The sequence below is a fragment of the Colletotrichum godetiae genome, assembly GCF_030913485.1.
Source record: "Colletotrichum godetiae strain CBS 193.32 chromosome Unknown BDP55scaffold_23, whole genome shotgun sequence".
In the NCBI taxonomy this organism is placed as follows: domain Eukaryota; kingdom Fungi; phylum Ascomycota; class Sordariomycetes; order Glomerellales; family Glomerellaceae; genus Colletotrichum; species Colletotrichum godetiae.
In genome coordinates this window covers 84,931-106,106 of record NW_026851271.1, presented here as the reverse complement: position 1 = coordinate 106,106, position 21,176 = coordinate 84,931, and the positions used below count along the sequence as shown (strand labels likewise).

The window sequence follows — 21,176 nt, the reverse complement described above, 5'->3', positions numbered from 1 at the left end:
CAAGTCAGTGCAGAGTACGTCATAGTGCCTTGATCTATGGCTCAATCGAGAACTAGCTTCAAACAATAACTTGCGCTCATAAGATCTCACTTCCCCGCTCGAGGCGTTTATGGCATTTTCTCGCCCTCGCATCAATTACGTTTGAGCCTGATTGAATTGAGACGCGAACGCGATCACTTGCGAGCCAGCTAGCTTTTACGGCTCTCACTTCCATGCAACTTGGACAAAATGGCGATTCATGACTTTAGCCAAGAGCAGAAAATTTGCTTTGAGGATCAGCATCGTGAGCTGAAAGTATGTCAAGCCACCCATTCCTGTCGAATAATACCTTGAGTGGTTTAAAATAGTGGTTAATAAACGACATGGGCTTTAGGGAATACTGCGCAATAAAGCCGGTGCCGACGCGGGAGTTGATAACGTCAAAGGGTTTGATCTCGCGATCTCTGAATTTACTTGGCGGCAGGTGCCTCTAGTGGACACCCAGGAGGCACTAGCCAAGTTCATGCATTTGGCCGACGACACGAAGTTCAGCAAAATCTATGGCGAATTCCTCAATGCTCCTCTCGGATCCGCCAAGGAGGAAGCCCAGGCGAGGGAAATGCTGTGCGGCGCCCATGGGATCTCCACCACATCTTACAGACCAAGGAAGGACTGGGAGTTGGTAAGAGCGGCGCCTTTCATCGCGTTGCAGGCAGACGTAGGTTTTCCGAAAAATCCTAGATTTAAGTGGTGATGAGTATTACGTTCAGCAACATGACTTTTAGACTGATTCTCACCTGCAGTCATATTGGAAAGATTCACCCAACAAGGTGTTACTGCTCGCGTCCAGCCTCCAGGACAGGGGAGATAACTACGCGGAAAGTGGTCGCGCAAGAACAATGGATCTGGCAGCATCCGAACCCACGGGCAAACTGGCCGAACTTTTGTCTCAGTACTACGAATTATACGATCAATCTGAGGCAGAGGTTCAAGCTAGAAGAGCCCGGGGTAGAACTAGGTCTTTACCAAGAGCCTGGCACGCCTGGTCTCTCCACTTCGAGCTCCTAGTCATTTATCAACTCCCCTGTGGCTGATCCTTTGTACACACTACGCATGTGATAACGCACTCAGTGGCTCATGTGCTATTACTTCGAATTGTTCCACTGCAGCAACAAAAGATCGCCAACTAAAGCAGTCTAAAGAAAAATCTAATAAGCAATGGAATCTTGGCTGGGAAGTTTGGCGTCGATATCGCCGATTCAGAGAAGAAAAATTCGAGATGGTCTCATCACAACGACCATCAACAGATGTCGCGCGCAGATGGTAAGCGTATCAGACACCGCTACTTGAACCCTGTGACCAACTACGCGCCCACTAAAAAGCGCATAAAGCCTAACCGAGTTACCCGCATGCCAATGCCCGCACAAAGCGCCGTCTGAACACAGCCACACGAGATGACTCAGCGGGAGATAACGGAACAGTTTTGTTATCGTCATTGATAACTATGTGCCGGTCTGCTGCACGCGACACTCCTTCAACTGGTCTCTCCTTGGGTTGGTTGTCTTGGTGAGTTTGCTCTCTAGTACGATGCACACCGATGCTGTTGCTGATCTGGCAACTTAGCTTAGTGCCTCTTATCTCAACGAAGGATACTGTTAAGCCAGTTACCATGGCTGCCGTCAATCTGGGACAACCTGCGTCGCTATCGCAGGGCCCTATCTCGCAAGATGACGCATCCGAGATACTCGGCAGCATCAGCATGGCTGCGTTTCTTTGTCTTTTGGTATGCTCCGCTGCTCTCTGTGGTTACGGGGAAATATGTTAATGGTTTCCAGATCCCGCAACTCGTTGCCAACTACAAGCTGAAGAGCGCAGACAGCTTATCTATGGCATTCCTGTTCATTTGGCTTTTGGGAGACGTTACAAATTTACTAGGTAAGACGCCCTCTTGAACCCCGCCAACTTGATCTTGGGATATGATCTTCCGGGCACATGTACTTTGTCTTTCAAATGCATGCGCAGACTGCTTACCTTTTCTTCATGCAGGGGGTCTGGCGAATGGCATCGCACCCGCAAGCATAGCTGTGACAACATATCTGTGCTTTTCAGACTCGACACTCATCTGCCAGTGCCTGTACTATAACTCAAAACGTCGGATTCGTAACCTCGTACAACCCAGCACGCCAAGATCGCAATCTCCCGAGCGTCGACCTCTACTCGAGCCGGCCGACTCTTCCGAGGATGTGAACTCACCAAGCCATTATGAAGTTGCCTCTCCTGGGTCGACTCAGGTTGTGGACAAAGATGAGGAGAACGACATCAGCACTGTACGCACCCTGCACGACTGGCGCTTCAATGCGGCATGCCTTGTCATGGTCGCTATCCTTGGGATCTCGGGATGGTTCGTGCTTCGCCAGTTTGGGGTGGTTGGCGGTGAGAAGCCTCCTGGAGCCGTGAGCGTTACAGAGTTGTCAGGCATTTCCGAGTCGGTTGGCTCAGCATTGGGAATCATCGGCGCAATCTGCTATCTGTGGTATGTTGCAATTCATGACCTGTGAGGTTATTTAACCAACTGACATGCATATGCAGTGCGCGGATTCCTCAAATTATCAAGAATTACAGGGGAAAGTCATGCGAAGGTCAGTTTACTCGCCTATTGATTTTGATTGTGGTTTTGACTGAAAGTTTGCAGGCCTTGCACCACTATTTTTACTTCTGTCCGTCACCGGAAATTTAACGTATGGAATGAGCGTCATTGCGTATAAGCAAGATAGAGAGTACTTGCTTACAAGCCTACCGTGGCTAATGGGCTCGCTTGGAACCATTGTGGAAGACGGCATCATCCTATTCCAGGTTCGACTTTACTCACGAGTACAAGAGCCAGTAGACTCAAATGGTTTATGAGTCTAGTCAACTTGAAATGAAGCCCACATATCATGATTTTGTACGATCTTGGCAAGAACCTAAAGACATTGATTTCATGACTAGCCAAGCGGTTCGGGTCAGATCGTGCGCATTCCTGTTTTTCTCGGCATGGGCTTTACAAAAAGGGCAACTTTCGGCCGAGTTGTTATGTCTGTAGTGACTACAAGCCAGTCTACAGCAACTTACGACTGTGCCGAAGTAGTACTTAAGACAACGTCCTGTCCCTTTGAATTGTTGAGCCTCTCTTCACTGTGCTCTCATCAAGTCATTAAGTCTCTGCTACTTGCCTGTCGCACAACAACGCGAGAACCTCTTCATAACCAAATTCAAGACTCAACTTCGAAACTGACAACCGCTCAACATGCGTGTCATTGCTCTTGCTGCTGCTGCTCTGGCCTTCGCCATGCCCATTTCCGTACGCTTTTTCCCTCGTCGAGGCTCCCAGCAATTCATGAGTTTGCCAGCTAACGATGACTAGGCCGGTGTTTGCGCGGCATTTGGTGTCTGCTCCCAGAATGGATTGATCAAAGATTGTACTTCCGGAAGTTGTATCGGCAAGGTCGGAGAGTCCTGCACTCAATCCCTTGCAGGGCCTGTTCTTTGCCCTGTGTAGGGCGTTTGAGGAGAAGAGGGACCATGAAAACTGTTCTCAGTAAGCCTGAGGGATTTCGTGGTTCTAATGCAGCATCATCACAATGTTAGGACTGGCAAACAAAGAACGGTAGACCTAGTCGTCTAGACATATCCTTGTTACACTTGATCTATCTGACCTATTACAACCTTTTGTAAGAAAATGGTGCTATTGTATACACCTTCTATAGTTCTATTACGCATACAAGTCCTTCTAGCTTTGGAAGACCTTCGATAGAGGTAGTCAGAAGTCGCGACTACAGCCCAAACTTCTCAAAGTGGATCAAATGTCCTCTTCTTTGCCACACGAAGAGCGTGTACGCCAGACTTGCAGTCATTACAGCCGCAACGGACACTAGTGCGGGCCAGTTGAACTGCGAAGGTCGGAAGAAGATAATGGTCGCCATGTATGAAAGCAGCTCAAACGCATTTTGCCAGGCTGCCTCCACAGTCGAAAATCTACCGCGGCTCTCAGCTTCGACTTCCTGCATTATTTTGTTAGACAATCATACGTTGAAGACTCTTTGCTGACGGGGAACTTCAAACCTCTTGGACAATAATTTGAGTGCAAAGATCAAAACCTCGTAGGCCGAGACGGCTAATAATGACTCCAATCACGAGGCTGGATGCCGAGATCAGGGGGTTCGGCATGAAGACCCAGAAAGCTACCAAGCCACCTATCAGTGGTAGGACCTGGCAATTGCTCATCCAAAGACCAGCCCGCACTTGTCCGATTCGACCCACAAGCCAAGGCGCAACCCAGGTCGCCAGTACCTCGAACACGACACTGATCGTTCTTGCTATACCGATGTATGTTGTGTTGTATCCCGATGCGACCAAGTACGTAACCATTTGGCCCCCAAAGCTGAGCACCGTGAGATATAATAGAGAACATGCAAACGACGGCAGAAATGCGCGATGACGGAAGTAAAACTTGAAGTCGGATGCGGTTCTTTTAACATGGTTCAGGACCTTGCTGCCAGGATTCACCGACGCTGGTGGTATTTCGGAAACAGGCGTCCGCTTAGACTTGGGTTCCTGCAAGTCGGGGTCGTCGTTGTAGATGTTGGCAATGGCATAGTACTCGGCAACAACAGAAGCGATGTTCATGGAGAGGTTGACGATGATGGCTGCTTTAGTGGAGAACCCGTCGATGAGCGCAATGAATAGTGGACCAAGCAGCTTGCAGAGAAGATCGATTCGGCGAATCTGTGCATTAAGAACTGCTAGGGCTTCAATGTCACCTTTGGCAATGATAATCACCTGTTTACACGTTAGGAACTTGGACTTATGGATACGTTTTGGACTTACCCAATCTTTCTCGACTGATACCATGTTCACGATGGAGTACAGCTTTTCAACACAAGCCATGATCGAGAGGAGTGCAAGCAGGCCAGGGCGTCCATAGTCACCCAGAGGTAGCCCGATGAGCAGGATATAAAATACAACGCATGAGGCCGATACTGCGAGTCGTTGGGAAACTGAGGGAAATCTTTATCAATAACCAATACATAGGTTTATTGGTCGTTGATTCACTTGGGCCGAAACTTACCAATCGATGTGCGAACGACCTTCAACCGGTCATTGTTATCGATGTATTGTCCAACCGTAGGCGCAAATACCAGCGCGGATAGACCTCTTGTGAGCGCATAGAGCGACATGGGCAAAAGCGTTCCCGGGAAGATAGTCGCCAGATACAGCACTGCGCCGAACTCGAACATCCGGGAATTCCAGGTCGAGAGGAAATGCGAGAGGTAGAGCCGGCTTGCTATTCGGGGATCCACCCGGTGCGTTTCGGAGACCGAGCCATCTCCCTGGCCTGCTCCATTTCCGAGAAGCGGCGTCTGCTCGTCGGGCCGGATGGCCTCCTCATCGGGAAGAGGCTGAGTGTGCGTCATAGTGTATACTGGTAGGTAGTTTGCCCAAAGTCTCAGACGCGAGAACCAGATAAGGTGGGAGGACTAAATAGTCGACTTGACTTGGTTGGAAACGGAGATAGCTAGGTCGGGTGAGGCCCGAGCAGGAACACATTGGATATTGTACGAATAGTCATTTTGACCTTGGCGTGGCGTGACTTTAGATGAACGGTGAGCAGGAATTATTATCTAATAGCTATGGAAGAACGGGGAAGTTGAAAACATTCCTGAAGCTCTGGGTTACAGGCAACTGGGGGACGGAGATGTCGAGGCTCCGAACAGGGAGCTTTAGGCCCTTGTTGACGGGTCTGTGCGTCGAGACAACGGAAGTGAAATGGGTTCCGCGTCCGTGCCAATCTATCCATTGGACACATAGATGTATATGCCATTGGCTTCTGCTCTCTCAACTAATAAATGGTTCAAGCTGGCAGAAGTCGCGGTACGAACATAACATAATCAGTCGTCAAGTGATTTAACTCTTTTGCTCTTAATTCCTCCTGACATATGAAGTTTGTCAACTTTGAAGTGGAATCACAGGCATCGTCCCTTGTCTTGAATGATGCCCGTCCCCTTTTGGACTAGTGTTCAACTTCCCTCCACATGATGGGAGGGAAGCTTTATGTCATCGGAGTCAACCCCTGCTAACCTCCGCTTAGTCAGTAATAAGGATTTCTCAAAAGCCGGGACATGGCCATCGACGGAGCTGAGTTTGCTCCGTCTGTGCAGTTAGTTGTTGTCTTGCACGAATAAACAAAGCCCCAGTAGCTTTGGTAGGGGGAGCAGCTCCCATGGAGTGCTAATCGACGCCACAATGCCGCCAAAGCGAGCGTGCGATATATGTTATCGTAGGAAGGTAAGGCCGTTAACGTCATTAAGATTTCAATAGCAGAGCATGCTCTGTTGCTGACCCATGCCCGAATATTTTCCTGCCACAGATCCAATGTCTTATCCCTGCAGAGGGCCCTCCGTGCGACTGGTGTAGTCATCATGATTCCGAATGCACCTTTCATCGGGATGCGCCACGAAGAAAGAAGAAAATCAAGTCAGTAACTCTCAACCATTTCGCAAAGCAAACTGTCTCCTGTGACCTTCCGAGGCTGACCCGTGACGGCTCCTCTACTAGAGTGACCCTGGGCGACGTACAAGGCCTTAACGATCGCATTCAGCAACTCGAAGATGCGCTAGCCAAGGCAAACTCGCAGCACGCAACGCAGCGAGACATCCCTGGTCAAGGTCAACCAACTCCAGCCATATCTGTATCCGAGGAGACGTCAAACTCCGCATCTAACCAGAGTGCATCCTTTGCAATTATTCGGGACTCAGTTGCTCTTTCCGAGCAATCTCTCTCACCTCTAGTCTTCTCTCAGGACCCCGGCAGTGTCGATGACAGGACACCAACGGCAGATGGGTCCCGGCCCGGCAACTATATCGGCCCCAACTGGTTCTTCCGAGGCATCCATGCGTTTTCGGAAGATGGCCGCCAGTGGATATCTTCCAAGACTGGTCAAACTATCGACTGGAGTAAACTTCATATCTTCACCACGAAACCTTCACCTTTCGCAAGGATACATGCACAACTATCACCAAGTCTTTGTAATCTCCCGAATCAGGTTTCTTTACGAGATCGTATATCTTCGTATTTCAAGTCGTCCTTTAGACTGAGATTTCCTCTCCTTGACGAGGTTCTATTCGAAGAGACAATCAACGAGGCCTATAAAGATGCAGAGAATGATTCACCTTCACCATCACGCATGGCTGCCCGGGCCTGCGTGTTCGGAGCTCTCAGTCTCACAGTATTCTTACCAGATATTCAACCAAGTTCACTGGGGTTGGATGGGAATGAAAGCGCAGCCAGGGCCAGCTATCTTCTCAGTCGTCTTGTCGGGTATACAAGTCTTACAACTCTGCAGACGATCCTGTTACTGGTAAGTTCATCCTGGGCGTCTGCTTGCCGCTCAACATTACATGCAATGATCGACACGCTAAATTCAAACCAAAGCATGTGCAACGTCTCCTGTTTGGTCATTGGCAAGAGGCCGACTCGCTACTACCAGCAGCTTGCCGTACAGTCAGTGCACTCGGTGGACATCTTCATCAGCCCACGAAGTCCCTCACAGGAGACGTTTCTCTGTCTGAGAGAAGAAAATGCCATATTAGGAACCTTTTCTGGGTTTGTTATATGTCGGACAAAGACTTGTCCCTGCGAACAGGCCAGCCTCCTTTTCTTGCCGACGTCTACTGTGATCTCACCATCCCAGACAATTATCTGAGTTCCTACACCTACCTCCGTGGTCTTGATGAGTATACTCACCCCTCGAATGAATCAGAGGCTGTGTACCTTACACCACACTTTTGGGGAGATGTTCAGCTGGGATACCTCAAGGAGAAAGTATTTCGACTGCTCTACTCGGTACAGGCCCTGAGAGACAAAGACAACCAACTTTTAATATTCATCCGGCAGCTGGATGACGAAATCGAATGCTGGCGTTTGTCCGTCCCAGTGGACTTCCGCCCGGCTCTTTCAGTCTCATCAAATACTCTTTTAATCACGCCTGAAACAAAGTCACCTCACTTGCGAAGATATTTCCATCTACTCCTGGAGTACTGGTACCTGATGATCTATGTCCATACCACGGTCAGAAGATATGATGCACATACGATCATCGGCGACGGGGGCCAGGATCTTCATAGGGTGATACACTCAAGCTACGATTTGTCAATGGAAGCTGGCAGATCGACGCTTCGATGCTTGCGAGTGTTTATGAATACCTTCTCTAACGAAGGCTTCTGGTCAGTCAATGTTTCCCCTCCGGCTTCTTCAAACAATTCCCTCACACAGCACGTCCCCTTTCCACTTGAGTCTGTGAACTAATTTGGTCCCTAGGCTTTTGATGTTCTATTCCACCAATGCAGCTATTGCACTGCTCCTCAACATGATTATACACCCAGAAGACTCGGACGGCCAACTAGATCTCGAGCTTCTGATATCGGCTGCTAACGCGATCCGTACAGCGATTCCAAGGGTACTGACACGTGATGAGAGTACACGTATCCAAAAGACGTCCGACTTTATAATGTGGCTCATGTGGCTTGGGTCATGTGCCATTACCAAATCACAGGAAGAGGGACTGCGCCACGAGTTGTAGAAACCCAGCACACTTATACGCGTCGGTGTCAATTCAAGATGCGAGCGGTGCGCCTAGCATATAAAAAGCAGCTCCCGCTGACAAAGCGGTGAGCTTGGTCGTATTAGGCGGCTGAGCAAGCCAAGGGGGTTAGAGCTCCCGTCTCAACAGGGGCTGCAACCCGAATATTTAAGCGTATATACACGGTAGAACTTGCATTGCCGAAGGCCTCGCTCTTACTGGTGGAGGTCGTGTTCGATGGTACACTAGATCAAATACGTGCGGGACATTAATTAAGTTTACTTGGGATGCAGTGTCAGTCCACCCACTTTCCGGAACCCGAATATTGCTGCCGGAGTCTCGCTTCTAAGCGATTTCCATGCGGTTACTGATCAAATCGGTTGCGAAGCTTCCGTATGAAATCCAGGAACCGTGTTGCCGCGTATGGATAATAGCACTGGTATTATACAAGCGTTTGCTTTCATTTAGGGCAGGTGGTGTTTTTATGGCCTCGGCACCCGGCCCCACCGGGAGGGATGAGCGACCGGCTGAGGGGTTCACCAGAAGAAGCTCGGCCATGATGGCAAGTACTTGAGTATGGAACGCGCCAGTATTTCACTTTTTTCTTAATTTGATATCACCTCAAATCAATCGTTAATATCGTTCTTCGGAGTTGCCAAGATGGTTCAAGTCTCATCCATCGGCCTCCTTCTCGGCCTAGTTGCGAGTCAGATCATCTCGGCCCAAACACAATCTCTCCCAAAACAACTCGCCGTAGTCCGTCGGCGCTCTGGTCTCACGCACAAAGAGTACTTGTACTACCATACACTAGTTCACGGACAGAAGTCATGGAACGCGCCGCGAGACGATTCCTTCCCCGGAGCCTACATTCAAAGTCACGTCTTTGACGGAGTCTTTGGTGCGAACAATAGCGTAGCGAACCAAGTCTACGTCGGACGCGACGACATTGCAGAGCTATACAGCAGCTCTCCAACATCTTTCACGGGCCCGCCGTCCACGAATTACACTCAGACGGTAATCGGACCCGATGGAGCCAACTTCAACGATTTCCCAGTTGCCATGTCGATGATCGCGACGGAGATTTTCCTGACCAATATCACTGCGGGTCCCCCGAAACCTCCGGCGAAGCCCGGTAACGAGCCTCCGGTCGCCTTCTTCTGGGCCATGGCTACGAAGAATGCTACGTCCAACGAGACGTTTGCGAGGAACCTGGCGGATGCGCTCATCAGACCTTTGCCCGCTGGAACGATCTACAACGCCAGTATCCACGTGCCCATTCCAGGCGCCGATGTCAGGCCTTACTTTGGTGGGGAGAATATGCCGATCATCAATACTGTCATCAAATTGTGGCTCAATGACAGCGGGTCGGCCATCACGCAGCTTCGGGCTTCGCAAACGAAATTGGACAATGCGGCACTCAATTTGGACGAGAATCTGTCATATATGCTGTTTTCCAAGGAGGTGACGATTTGGGATACCAGGGCTGGCATCGACGTAAGTTCCGATGGTTAAGCAATACTAGGAGATCGCTGAGCTAACCTCGAAATAGTTTGGTATCCCGCGCCTTGAGGCTGTATTGAAGGCTGAGAATTATTGATCGCAGACTTCCTTTAGGGGTCAGTTATGGGACATGGAAAAGAACCCGATGGAAAAAACCTGTTGGGTTTCAATTGGGCATGTGTCTATATATGTAAGTATCAATGAATGAATGGACGTTCGATCTGTTCAAAGTCTTCCTCCGGATAGGCCACGTTGAGCGGCCGCCGTAACGGGGCATTCGGAAGTATTGCTGTATATAGTAATCTCTCAAAAGCCCCGTTGCGTGACTGGAGTCGTTGACAAAAGATCAATTCCTTCTCAAAGTCTTACCAATCTTTTCCCCAACCCGGCTAGTCCCTTGCAGGCTGCAGTCATCATCACCATTGCCAAGACTGCTGGCGCCGGGAGGCCAGGGCGCAGTCTCAAGAACACCCCACTGGAAGTTACACCGCCCTTGGGAACAGTTCACGAATTCGGCCTCCTCTACGTCATGTGGTGTGGCTGGCGCAACTTGCAGTCTGCCTAGTCATCGAAAGTTTCCTGCTCGTTTTCGTTGCATAGCAGGGCCAAGTCGGAAATCCCAACCGTTCCGCACCATATATTTCAAGCTTATAATTTCCCGACCTCAACGGCTCCATCGCCGTTAAGTATTTCCATCTTGTATCGTCTGATGGTATCCTCTAAGCCTTACGGATATTAAAACCTGTGAACAAGTTGAAGAGCAATAACAACACTGCACGGCATCAGCAACTACTTTTCTCAATCTTTAATCGGTGCATAAGACTACAAGGTCGCCTTGCATTTCGCGGCATTTTCACTTGAGTCATCTACTTACGACACTCATTTCCTTGCAACAATATGTTCAGTGACAAAAGTGAGAAAGCAACGCCTCCGTTCTCAGGTGGTGATCCTGTAGCCGACGTCCCTCCCTCCTACTCCGAAGGAGCCGCAACTACAAGCGACGGCCTCATCCCCGCCGGGACTCTCCTTCTCGCCGGAACAACCATCTTCAACACCACCTCAGCGTCATCGCCGCCATTGTACGAGCTCACTTACCCCATCGGACACCTACGGGAGTCCAACACATCAGTCTCGTTCTACCGCATCGAAAACAGCGTACGGGACTCTTCCTCCGGCACATCCGGTCCGCAGGTATCATCGCGAAAGAAGCACATCTTCGACCTGAAGCGTGACCCAACAGTCACTGAGCCACCGTTTCCATACCATTTGAACTCGGTCTCTCGCGGAAACGTGGGGCACGTGGGCATCAAGACACATCGGCGCCTGGGTGGTTCGGGATATCGGGCCTGGCGGGCGACAAGAGCAAGAGAAGGAGCTGATCTCGAATCCAAGGAGTTGGTCTTTAACATCAAGACACGGGGTAGTGGACGGCAGGAATGGCGCGATGGGGACGATAAGACAGTCCTTGCGCATGAGACGAGCGAGGACGGTATTCATAAGCTGCAGATCATTGTGCCGTTGAGCCAGGATATCAGAGATGGATTGGTCGCAACTTGGTGTTTGCGACTCTGGTGGGAGATCGCCGTGTCCAAGGTTGAGCCTTTCAGCTGGAACGAAGGTAAGCCAATTTAGTTGATTCTGCGCAAGATTTTCACGTATGCTAACCCTAATTCTTCACGCACAGTCAAGAACGTACTGCAGTATAACTCGAAGAATCTCCCCGCTGGCGCGCGCTTGGGTCTTCTTCCTTAGTTTGATAGTAGAAGTCTACAAAGCGGAAATATCTCCACCTTGCCTCTAGCAGAGCAATCTCGCGGCAACAATACCCACGAAAGATCAGCGCAGCTCCCTCTAGATCATCAATTTAATACTTTGAGCCAATGCTTTCACTGAGTCCTACCGCCGTCCGCCTGTGCAATGCTATCAGGGCTCCCTGCAAGAGGGTTGCAAAGGTACCTTGCGAGTAGCTAGTGCAGATCAAGCAGGCACCTTAAGATGAACGGTAACTTATGCCCTATTGCAGAGTTAAAACAAAGAGTCTGGGTGGAATGGGAATATACTCACGGTCTAGTGTAGCAATACTCGGTGTCGACTGGCAAGTTATATCCTCCAGTATCCCTAGCACCTTCTCTGATGAAGCTGATGATGGTTCCTACGCCGAAATCATAGACAAATCTGGCAGCAGTATCACCCCATCTCCCTGCGGCATTAACTTCAAAGGCGACTTGGTTGCCGGAGAGTCGAGCGACATTGTCGACAGTGACGCCCATGCCTGCCATCTCCGTAAACAGGGTAATTTGGTCGTTGACCAAGTTGACGAGTGCGCGAATGATGATGTCTTTTGAAGCCGATAGAGTAATAGTCCACATCACTTGGAGGGTTCCATGCATTGCACGCCTCTCAAGGACATTGGCTTCAATCGAGGATTGCGGAATGGCAATGTCGCATCCCTTTACTTGGAGACCCCTAAGGAAGAACCTCCTTCAGCAAAGATGTCTAGTAAATATAAGGATAGAGGGTATACATACGATCCATCTGGGTTTGAAACCTGTTGAAAGACATTGCTGGCTCCCACGCTACACTGATTCTGTGGAGTTGCAGGCGCGGCAAACGCAATGCTGAAGAGTGGGATAAGGAAAAGAGCGGAAGGCTTCATGTTGGAATTTTGTATTTCACAAGCTTGAAGATACAAAAGAATAACGGATCAACAGCATGCTAGTAGTAACTTCTCAACCACAGCCTCGACGCACTACTTTATATATACCAACTAAAACGACAACACACATCATGAACTCTGAACAGCGCACGTGCCCAGATTTAATCAACCTCATGAGATTTGCTGGACCGAGCGTGTTGGACACGAAAACTTTCTTCACCAGCTAGTCAGTAAAGAGACATCCGTAAAGTCCGAAGAAGTTAAGTGGTTCACTAGAAGGTCGACGGAATGAATTACGAGGCCACTTTGAAGCAGTCGCATAGCAATAAGATTAATGATCGTAGTTGAAGTGGAGAATGTTCACGTAAATGTAGGCTCCTAAGTTTGCTAGTCTCTATATTCGCTTTGCGACGAGCCGGCGCAATTAACTCAAGGGTCAGTCAAGCCGTCGAACCAATCATCGCTCTAGCAAAACGGGGGCTTAGATCCTATCAAGCTGACATTGAGTCAACTGTCAACATTTCTGCATACATATACCAAGAGACTATTCCCACAGTGTTATGGCTATTATACGAGCGAATATTCGACATTTCAATTTTGCTGGCTCCGACTGAATCTGTTCGTACCTATCGTTTCTAAATTCTGGGTTACTTCATACTCTCTCATCTATCAAAAATATACCACAAGATGCGTTTCGAAATAGCTGTGGCAGCTATTGCCCTATTGTAGTGTGCCCTGGATTCCGTCTACTGACATTGCTAACCATGCGTAGCTCTGGTGCCGTAGCAGCCTCCCATGACTACTGCGCCTGCCAGCAATGGTCCAACGGTCCCGTTGACCACGTTGCGACAGCTAAGGTCGCTGCGAAGCCCTGTTTCGGCTATGTCTGGGGTAAGTTATGAAGATTGAGAAGTTCTCCGCTGAAATTGAATGAGCTGACTTTGTCAAGGTCCATCTGAGCATCTTGCGGATTCTACAACACCTTGGTTTGCCCACAGCTCTGGCCCTCGATACGATGGGCATTACGTAAGATACCCTCGAGGAGATGAAATGACTGGAACAAGCTAACAGCCTCAGCTTCAAAATATGATCAAGAAATGGAAGATCGATGGAGATCAATTCCACTCACGGTGTCGCGACGCGGGAGCGAAGGACAGCACGTGTTTCTCGTGCTCAGACCTTCAAGTTAACGGTGATGGAAAAGTGCAGTGCAACAGAGGTTAGGCAAATAAGTACAGGTGCTCGGGTTGGACTGGGACCAGATATCAGTTTGAGACTTTTACTCTGAGAGTCTTCTTTTTTTCCCCCCATTTGATGTTTCCTCATTCGAGCAGATGACTTGAAATCTAGATAGTTACTTTATGCTTGTATGCTATGGTTTGAGGATTAGAATCTAGGCTTAACTGATCGTCAACCTGGAATTGAGTTACGATTCTTGTTAACGTAAAGTTTTCTGGGGAAAATTCACTCGTAAAGTAGATTGGTGGCTCAGGTTGACTCTTGATCTAGGATACCATCGACGAGGATACCGGTTGAATCTCCAGTGAGTTCCTTTGTATCTTGGCTTTAGTGTGACCACATTAAGATCAGCAAATGTTCGTAACATTGTCAAAACGAGCTGTTGGAGACTATACGCAAGTCGGCTCTGTGAAACGTTGGTGTCATGGGCAACTGCGGTCAAGTGTTGCATCCCGAGTTCACATTTCGGGTGATCCCGATGACTCGGGACTTCGGCCTCTGCGGATCTCCCCCACATTCCCGCCGGTTGCCCGCCCTCCTTTCTTCCCACGCCGTCCCCACGTCATGAGATACCGCGCATCAAGGCGACATAGGAATAGACTCGTACATATTCTTTGATACCCGATCACTTACGTACAGCATGCAGTGAATCACCGTATAATTGACATCTGCCTTCAAAACCTGAGCTCGCTGCGCCTCACTGTTGCATTAACCACACCAAGTTGTAGGGCCGCTTCTCGGCGATATCCGACTGTTTTATGGCCATAATCCGTCCCCTTCTTGAAAGCATCCTATCGTAATATCGAGCGAGAGAGATAGGCTCGCGTGCTCTCTTGCCCTGAAAGGGTAGCTCATCCCCGGGGTAGAAGCAGCCACAATAACGAGGGCCTTCTTATCGCTGGGAATCTTGGCTGTCAAAACTGATTCCGAATTCAGGAACCAATAACCCACAGCATTGCGCAAGCTCGGAGCAGTAGCTGGCCCAGCCTCATCCGCCGGGATCGCAGCTGAACATGCGCACGCAGGTTCTCGACAGGCGGAGCGGAGGCCAGCGCAATAACATTGACCTTCCGTCTTCGGCCTAGGTGTCTCCCCAACGTTATCAGAGAAACTTCCTAAGCGCGGCGCGGGATTGGACAGTGACTGTATTAACGTTATTTGTTGCTCCTCCGGACCCCACAGCCCAGCCCAGAGGACCTTGTCCATCCCAAGCGGGCGGGGTTGAAGCGATGTTGGGAGAATTTTGGGAATCGTCATGTTCTTTTCGAGGCGGCCATCCACGCGACGAGACGCACGCTTCTTGAAGCTTAGATGGAAGCAGAAGGACGGACGGACGAACTGTCAGAGTCAAGGGAGACAGGGCCAAGCCGGCCTGGCACAGCATGACGGTTTCCTTGCCATGGGTTGAATTGCCACCCTAGACCTGGATCATGGTCACGTCGTGTTACCGAGGGGGTGTCTCGCTCTGCAGGCACTCTGGAGTGCATCAATTGGTCTCCATGATGAGCGTCTAGTTGCTCCGCAGTTGTTCATCAGGGTATTTCTTTCACATAGAACTGGTTGAGGCTCCTTACCATGCGGTACCCATGCAACCAAGTGATGGCACGGGGTCGGATACAGAAGCAACACTCGATGAACCGTGCCTGACATCCTATTTGCCAGTTTGGGCTGCATCTTTTCCACAGGCTAGACAAGCCCTTTCTCGGTCACCCTTTAAGGACAGCCCGACAAGCTGAAGAGAGACCGTGAGGAGTCACTGACCGTACATTGGCCGCGAGTCGCATAGCATCGTCCTGGAGGCTGGAGGAACGACACCACCACTTCATGAACCCTGGCTCAGGTCCCCCAGACCCGTCCGTCCCTCCATGACAGAAGTCGAAGGGCCTCCGCCGGGCCAACGCGTGCTCCAGAAGAGGCAAAGGGACCGCTGATAAGCCAATCATCCAAACCACCACCAGAACGTGTGTCTCACCCCTCATCTGTCCGCGTCTCTTGGCAAATACTACTTCATCACCGAAGAAGCTGTCTTTCCCGGCATCAACCACTTTGCCAATGTCTTGGCATGCGGCCAGAAGAACCTCCAACGGGGGTCTTGAGTGTCTTGTCGTGTCTATCCAGCCACTCACCATTCAGAGAGAGATGCTTTCCGAGATGCAGGCCCCGTTCGAAGCTGTCGCGCTGCGTCGCCCGTGCCACCGCCGTCACAATTAATCGCATGTGGTTCTTGTTTGTTCCACTCTCCAATTGCTGCCCGCAAGCTCTGGGCAGAAGCAAAAATTGTATATATTCGCGAGGGTAGCTCCGGGAACTTGGGACGGTAGGAATTGCGATCGTCAGTAGAAGAAAGCCCTTCTCCCTCTTCCCCTCTGCTTTACGAGGCTCAAGATCAACCGCGGTATCGTGAAGGCTTAGTTGACTTCCTGTGCAACATTGACATCAGACCGAGCTTATTTGCGGCCTCTTGAGCATTCTTGTTTGCCTCCCACCGCCCGAACCTCGCAATCCCCTCACTCAAGATGCGCCAATTTCTCCCGACTCTGGCCCTAGCCTTGGCTGGCGCCACGTTTGCGGTTCCCGAGAAGGAGGACAGCGACCACCTCTACTCATCCCGGCTCTCCAAGCGTGGCATTGACGCCGAGGGCAACTACAATATCTCCTTCTTCCACGTCAACGATGTGCACGCCCATCTCGACGAGTTCTCCTCCTCGGGCACCGACTGCACCCGCCCCGAGCGCGGCTGCTACGGAGGCTACGCCCGCATCAAGCACACCGTCGACGAGCTGCGCCCCCAGTACAACGACTCCCTCTGGCTCAATGTTGGCGATGAATTCCAGGGCACGCTTTTCTACTCCTTTTACAAGGGCGAGAAGATCGCCGAGACCATCAACCAGCTCGGCTTCGATGCCATGACCCTCGGCAACCACGAGTTCGACGGCGGCGACGACCAGCTCGGTGACTTCTTGCTGAACCTGACGTTCCCCGTCATTTCGGCCAACATCGTCTCCGACAACGAGAAGCTCAACAAGACTATTAAGCCCTACCACATCTTCGAAGACCAAGGTCTCGCCGTCATTGGTGTCACTACCACCACCACTCCGGGCATTTCCTCCCCAGGCGAAGGCACCAAGTTCCTCGAGGTCGTGAGCACCGTGCAGTCCACCATTGACCACATCAAGTCTACTACCAACATCACCCGCATCGCCGCCATCACCCACATCGGCTATGAGGAGGACCAGAAGCTCGCCGAGCAGACCACCGGCCTCTACCTCATCATGGGCGGCCACTCCCACACCCTTCTCGGCTCCATGGAGGACGCCGAGGGTCCCTACCCAACCGTTAAGCAGAACAAGGACGGCGACGACGTCTTCATCGTGACCGCCTACCGCTGGGGCGAGTACGTCGGCTACATCGACGTCACCTACGATGCCGAGGGCAAGATCCTCGCCTACCACGGCGGCCCCATCCACCTCACCAACACCACCGAGCAGGACACTGCCCTCCAGGCCCAGATCGAGTCATGGCGTGGACCCTTTGAGGCCTTCGCTGCTGAAGTCGTCGGCGTTTCCAACGTCGAGCTCGACCAGTCCCTCTGCCAGAAGCAGGAGTGTATCCTCGGTAACGTCATGACCGACGCCATGTACGAGTACCGCCTCAACTCCTCCGCCGACAGCCCGCCCGACTTTGCGCTCATCAACGCCGGTGGTATCCGCGCCACCATTGACGAGGGCAACATCACTCGCGGCGAGGTCCTCACCTCCTTCCCTTTTGGCAACTCCATCGTCGAGATCACCTACAAGGGCTCCGACCTGCGCAAGATCCTCGAGGGTGCCGTCTCAAAGGTCAACCAGTTCAACCAGGAGGCCATCACCTCCTTCTTCCAGGTCTCCAAGAACATCATCATCGAGTACAACCCGGCCGGCAACAACGGCTCCAAGCTCGTTTCAGTCGAGGTCGCCGGCGAGGCCCTCAACGATGCCAAGGACTACAAGGTGGTTACTCTCGACTTCTTGGCTGGCGGCGGTGACAATATCTTTGTTGCTACCACTGACTTTGTGACCCTCGATACTCAGGACGAGGTCCTCGTTCAGTACGTTGAGGCTAAGAGCCCCGTGGACGCCAAGATTGAGGGCCGTATTGTCGCAACCAACGGCACCGCCTCTACTCCTTCTGGCACTGCCACCGGTACTGCTACTGCCCCGACCTCCACCTCTGGCGAGAGCGGTGCTAGCATGACGTCCTTCAGCATGGGTGCCATGGGTCTCTGCTTGTTGGCCCTGTTGGCGATGTGAATATGGGATTGGGTGAATGTGTAATGTTGTAATGATGCGGATGACGTAGATGTATGAGTAAAAATAATAAAAGTACTCCGCTTACTGATGTTTGAACTAGACATTGGTATGATTTGACAGTTTCGTGCATCTTGTTGAGAATCCAGGTGCTATTTGTGTTTTTCCCTACAAAATTGTCAAGGGGCGAAGAGGCCCAAAGGGAGGGAATTGGGGGTTTTTGCCGAAGCTCTTGCTTTCTGGACAATGAAATATTCCTAAAGCCTACCTAATAGTCTCCAAAAGTATAGATGTTCCCATATCTTGAGAAGGGCTCACGAGATTTTGTCTTGTTAAGATGCGAAATTGACTGTCACGCTGGAATAGAGCCTTGCGGACTGTATGCTCATGACACTGGCTCTAGCAACTTAAGCTTACACAACTACGCCATTAGTCTGGCATCTGTACGGCGTACTTACATTCTTTCGTGGATGAAGGTTGCTTAGACATACAGTTCAGTCTGCAGACTTGCTGCTGGTTGCCACATCATATTTGACCCATCTTACTATTCGCCACGGTTGATGGGTCCCTCCCGGCTCGTGGAGGATGCTAAAGATACAAAGTACGATGTTCAAAATACGGTTGGAACAAGAGACACAGGGCATCCTCAACTACCATGATGTTTATTTTGTAATATCCTGGCAGAGACCATCCAACTCTTCAAGCCTGTTTCCTCAAATGAGCGCATGGTTCAATAGGTACCTACAGAAATAGAGCAACCATTATTACTGCAACGTTGACTTCCCCAAATGTATGCCCTCGTCTCGTTCCAGTGAGTGTATCTCCATCCCATATCTGCCTCCGTGGCTAGTCCTCGTCACGTCCAGTCATTCCCAGCAGGTGAATACTGATTGTGGTAGTGTGCGTGAAGAACGATGACCGCTTCCTTAGAGTGGACTTTTCTTCCCCCTCGCCTCAGCAGCTCGAGCAATTTCTCATTCGGCCGCCACTGATCCGTATTAAGAAACCGCCTTGAGCTTTCCGGATAGTTATCCTTCCTCGCCTCTATTGCGGACCGTATATTCTCGGCTTTCTCACGATCGCCCTCCTCGAACACTGCCTTCGCTGCCATTTCAACCCGGTTCCTACGTTTGCAACGCGGAAACTCCAGTCCGTCGTACATGTAAGATCCAAAGTCTGGTTTCACTCCAGGGGCAAAATATTCGACATGGAAGCGCTGGATTCCTTCAACAGCACGGGTTCTAGCACCGCATATAGGCATGTTGATTTTGAATCGGAGTTGCCTGAGGGAGATCACCTGGCCCGCCGTATTGGCAATGGATACTAGCATCGGTACCATCACTTTCTCGTTGACGGTGTAGATAGATATTCTGTCTCCGCCACTGACGCTGCATGCCACTCTTGGGTCGGTCACCTCCATGAATCATCGCTCCGTGAATCTGTCCTGCGTGAGTTCGTCGGCATCGGCTTCCCACATTGGCTCTCGAGCATCTCCTCGGGCAAAGAAGACGTCATCCAAGCCGGCGTTGCTTAAATACGCAGAGCCGAACGTTACAAAGTGTTGTAGGTACCATTCTCAGCTAGGGGCAACGATGTCATAATTGACCGTCAGCATGGTCATGTTTTGCCAAAACAGTAATGGAACTGCGTCACCCAGGCTAGCGGGTGGTGAGTAGAAGAGAGAAGAGCTAAGGTGGCCTTCGTAGCTCAAAGCCGAGAGACTGTCGATCGCTCTGCGTAGGCAATGAAGAGAGGGTTGCTCTCTCCATCTTTGGTCATATGCGGCAGCTTCTGATTGGGGCCGTACATGTTGGGTGTGATGGCGAGCTTTCCGTGCTTCATTGACGCTGGAAGCCGGTTTGAGGACAAAATGTCGATCAAGGATTGTCGCATTTCCCGTCGCGGTCTGATGAAGAAGGGAAACTCGGGAATTTTCAAGTTGAAGGACTCTAAGTTGGGAAGCTTTTGCATGAGGTGGAAGTCACCCTCGATGTTACGTCTAAAATTACGTGGAGAGTTCATATGGAATTCGTAATCAAAGTATGCAATCTGAAAGCTCTTGAGGCATGCAACGACGGGAAAGAGTTGAGATTTCAGCACATTCAGATGGTGTAGGTTTGCGTATTTTGCGGTAGTCCTTTCACGGGAATCGATCATCAGTGAAATTCGGCGCCGTCTTGCCATTCCGAGAGCATGAGCATCAAGTTTCTCGGGGCCTCAGTGTAGGCCTTGTCGCCGCGTGCCATGTCCTCGACGATGTCCAAGGAACTCGAGCATTTTTGGTATTGCGGCCTCAGGGTCTCCATATCCAGGCTACGGAGGGAGTTCTGGCGATTACGGCACCGTCGGAAGGCAGTTCCTGCGAACTCGATATCGTCGCTTGTGATGAAGATTGAGCGAAAGGTTGACCGTTCGATGCGCAGCTGGAACTTGCTACATACGGTCGCGAGATCAGGTCGAAGACGCGGTGAGGGCGGTACACAATCGTAGGTTCCATCTTCATTGGGAATGACGAATAGTCAAAGTTAGAGTTGAGATTGTCGTCGAATAATTCACTGTTATGTCTGTCACTTCCTTGCGCAGGTATGCGGCCGAGGATGTTATCCAGGATTTCTTGTGGCAGAGAGTCCATTTCGTCAGAATCGTTCCTGGCTCGGTGGGTCTGGGTCCGAGAAGTGTTGTAGTGAGAAGGACCTCAAATGCCTATCGCCCGACAAGTTGATGTGTAGGTATTTGGCAAACTGTCCTGAGTCAGTTCTCCTCTGTTCGACTGCAAAGATATTGATATGCAAGGGAGTGAGAAGTGCAGTCGGAGCGGAATAAGTTTGGCTCCTACCTGTCTCAAGTGAGTCAGGTACCAGAGTCGAAGTATAATGTCGAGATCTTGATTTGCATTATC

The 21,176-nt window shown here is 50.6% G+C and overlaps 12 protein-coding genes across 12 annotated transcripts; 8 read left to right on the top strand and 4 right to left on the bottom strand.

Moving 5' to 3' along the window:
* The first annotated feature begins 28 nt into the window (after positions 1-28).
* Positions 29-1,265, top strand: BDP55DRAFT_163772 (uncharacterized protein). The gene is made up of 3 exons (XM_060565709.1): positions 29-294; positions 374-729; positions 783-1,265. The coding sequence occupies exons 1-3, from the start codon at positions 229-231 to the stop codon at positions 1,045-1,047; spliced, it is 687 nt and encodes a 228-aa protein (XP_060428892.1). The 5' UTR covers positions 29-228; the 3' UTR covers positions 1,048-1,265.
* Positions 1,266-1,325: 60 nt separating this feature from the next.
* BDP55DRAFT_163803 (PQ loop repeat-domain-containing protein) lies at positions 1,326-3,074 on the top strand. Its single transcript, XM_060565711.1, has 5 exons — positions 1,326-1,762; positions 1,815-1,914; positions 2,026-2,509; positions 2,569-2,618; positions 2,672-3,074. The coding sequence occupies exons 1-5, from the start codon at positions 1,577-1,579 to the stop codon at positions 2,881-2,883; spliced, it is 1,032 nt and encodes a 343-aa protein (XP_060428891.1). The 5' UTR covers positions 1,326-1,576; the 3' UTR covers positions 2,884-3,074.
* Positions 2,865-3,699, top strand: BDP55DRAFT_163783 (uncharacterized protein). The gene is made up of 2 exons (XM_060565710.1): positions 2,865-3,319; positions 3,383-3,699. The coding sequence occupies exons 1-2, from the start codon at positions 3,013-3,015 to the stop codon at positions 3,604-3,606; spliced, it is 531 nt and encodes a 176-aa protein (XP_060428890.1). The 5' UTR covers positions 2,865-3,012; the 3' UTR covers positions 3,607-3,699.
* Positions 3,700-4,074: 375 nt separating this feature from the next.
* On the bottom strand, positions 4,075-5,432 carry BDP55DRAFT_553450 (Ferroporti-1; the record flags this gene model as incomplete). The annotated part of the gene is made up of 3 exons (XM_060569292.1): positions 4,075-4,797; positions 4,846-5,015; positions 5,087-5,432. The coding sequence occupies 3 exons, from the start codon at positions 5,430-5,432 to the stop codon at positions 4,075-4,077; spliced, it is 1,239 nt and encodes a 412-aa protein (XP_060428889.1).
* A 596-nt stretch (positions 5,433-6,028) lies between these two features.
* On the top strand, positions 6,029-8,995 carry BDP55DRAFT_665311 (fungal-specific transcription factor domain-containing protein). Its single transcript, XM_060575021.1, has 5 exons — positions 6,029-6,303; positions 6,386-6,492; positions 6,574-7,375; positions 7,450-8,240; positions 8,335-8,995. The coding sequence occupies exons 1-5, from the start codon at positions 6,262-6,264 to the stop codon at positions 8,594-8,596; spliced, it is 2,004 nt and encodes a 667-aa protein (XP_060428888.1). The 5' UTR covers positions 6,029-6,261; the 3' UTR covers positions 8,597-8,995.
* A 73-nt stretch (positions 8,996-9,068) lies between these two features.
* Positions 9,069-10,366, top strand: BDP55DRAFT_665306 (uncharacterized protein). Its single transcript, XM_060575020.1, has one exon. The coding sequence runs from the start codon at positions 9,257-9,259 to the stop codon at positions 10,106-10,108; it is 852 nt and encodes a 283-aa protein (XP_060428887.1). The 5' UTR covers positions 9,069-9,256; the 3' UTR covers positions 10,109-10,366.
* A 627-nt stretch (positions 10,367-10,993) lies between these two features.
* Positions 10,994-11,728, top strand: BDP55DRAFT_632535 (uncharacterized protein; the record flags this gene model as incomplete). The annotated part of the gene is made up of 1 exon (XM_060572441.1): positions 10,994-11,728. The coding sequence occupies one exon, from the start codon at positions 10,994-10,996 to the stop codon at positions 11,726-11,728; it is 735 nt and encodes a 244-aa protein (XP_060428886.1).
* Positions 11,729-12,103: 375 nt separating this feature from the next.
* Positions 12,104-12,752, bottom strand: BDP55DRAFT_632534 (uncharacterized protein; the record flags this gene model as incomplete). Its single annotated transcript, XM_060572440.1, has 3 exons — positions 12,104-12,110; positions 12,161-12,562; positions 12,625-12,752. The coding sequence occupies 3 exons, from the start codon at positions 12,750-12,752 to the stop codon at positions 12,104-12,106; spliced, it is 537 nt and encodes a 178-aa protein (XP_060428885.1).
* Positions 12,753-13,439: 687 nt separating this feature from the next.
* Positions 13,440-13,976, top strand: BDP55DRAFT_729127 (uncharacterized protein; the record flags this gene model as incomplete). Its single annotated transcript, XM_060579527.1, has 4 exons — positions 13,440-13,477; positions 13,525-13,643; positions 13,702-13,778; positions 13,830-13,976. 4 exons carry the CDS (start codon positions 13,440-13,442, stop codon positions 13,974-13,976), a joined length of 381 nt encoding a protein of 126 aa, XP_060428884.1.
* A 771-nt stretch (positions 13,977-14,747) lies between these two features.
* On the bottom strand, positions 14,748-15,248 carry BDP55DRAFT_632532 (uncharacterized protein; the record flags this gene model as incomplete). The annotated part of the gene is made up of 1 exon (XM_060572439.1): positions 14,748-15,248. The coding sequence occupies one exon, from the start codon at positions 15,246-15,248 to the stop codon at positions 14,748-14,750; it is 501 nt and encodes a 166-aa protein (XP_060428883.1).
* A 1,259-nt stretch (positions 15,249-16,507) lies between these two features.
* BDP55DRAFT_694288 (5'-nucleotidase domain-containing protein) lies at positions 16,508-18,280 on the top strand (the record flags this gene model as incomplete). Its single annotated transcript, XM_060577334.1, has 1 exon — positions 16,508-18,280. One exon carries the CDS (start codon positions 16,508-16,510, stop codon positions 18,278-18,280), a length of 1,773 nt encoding a protein of 590 aa, XP_060428882.1.
* A 1,704-nt stretch (positions 18,281-19,984) lies between these two features.
* BDP55DRAFT_632529 (uncharacterized protein) lies at positions 19,985-20,909 on the bottom strand (the record flags this gene model as incomplete). Its single annotated transcript, XM_060572438.1, has 2 exons — positions 19,985-20,276; positions 20,719-20,909. The coding sequence occupies 2 exons, from the start codon at positions 20,907-20,909 to the stop codon at positions 19,985-19,987; spliced, it is 483 nt and encodes a 160-aa protein (XP_060428881.1).
* Between the last annotated feature and the right edge of the window lie 267 nt (positions 20,910-21,176).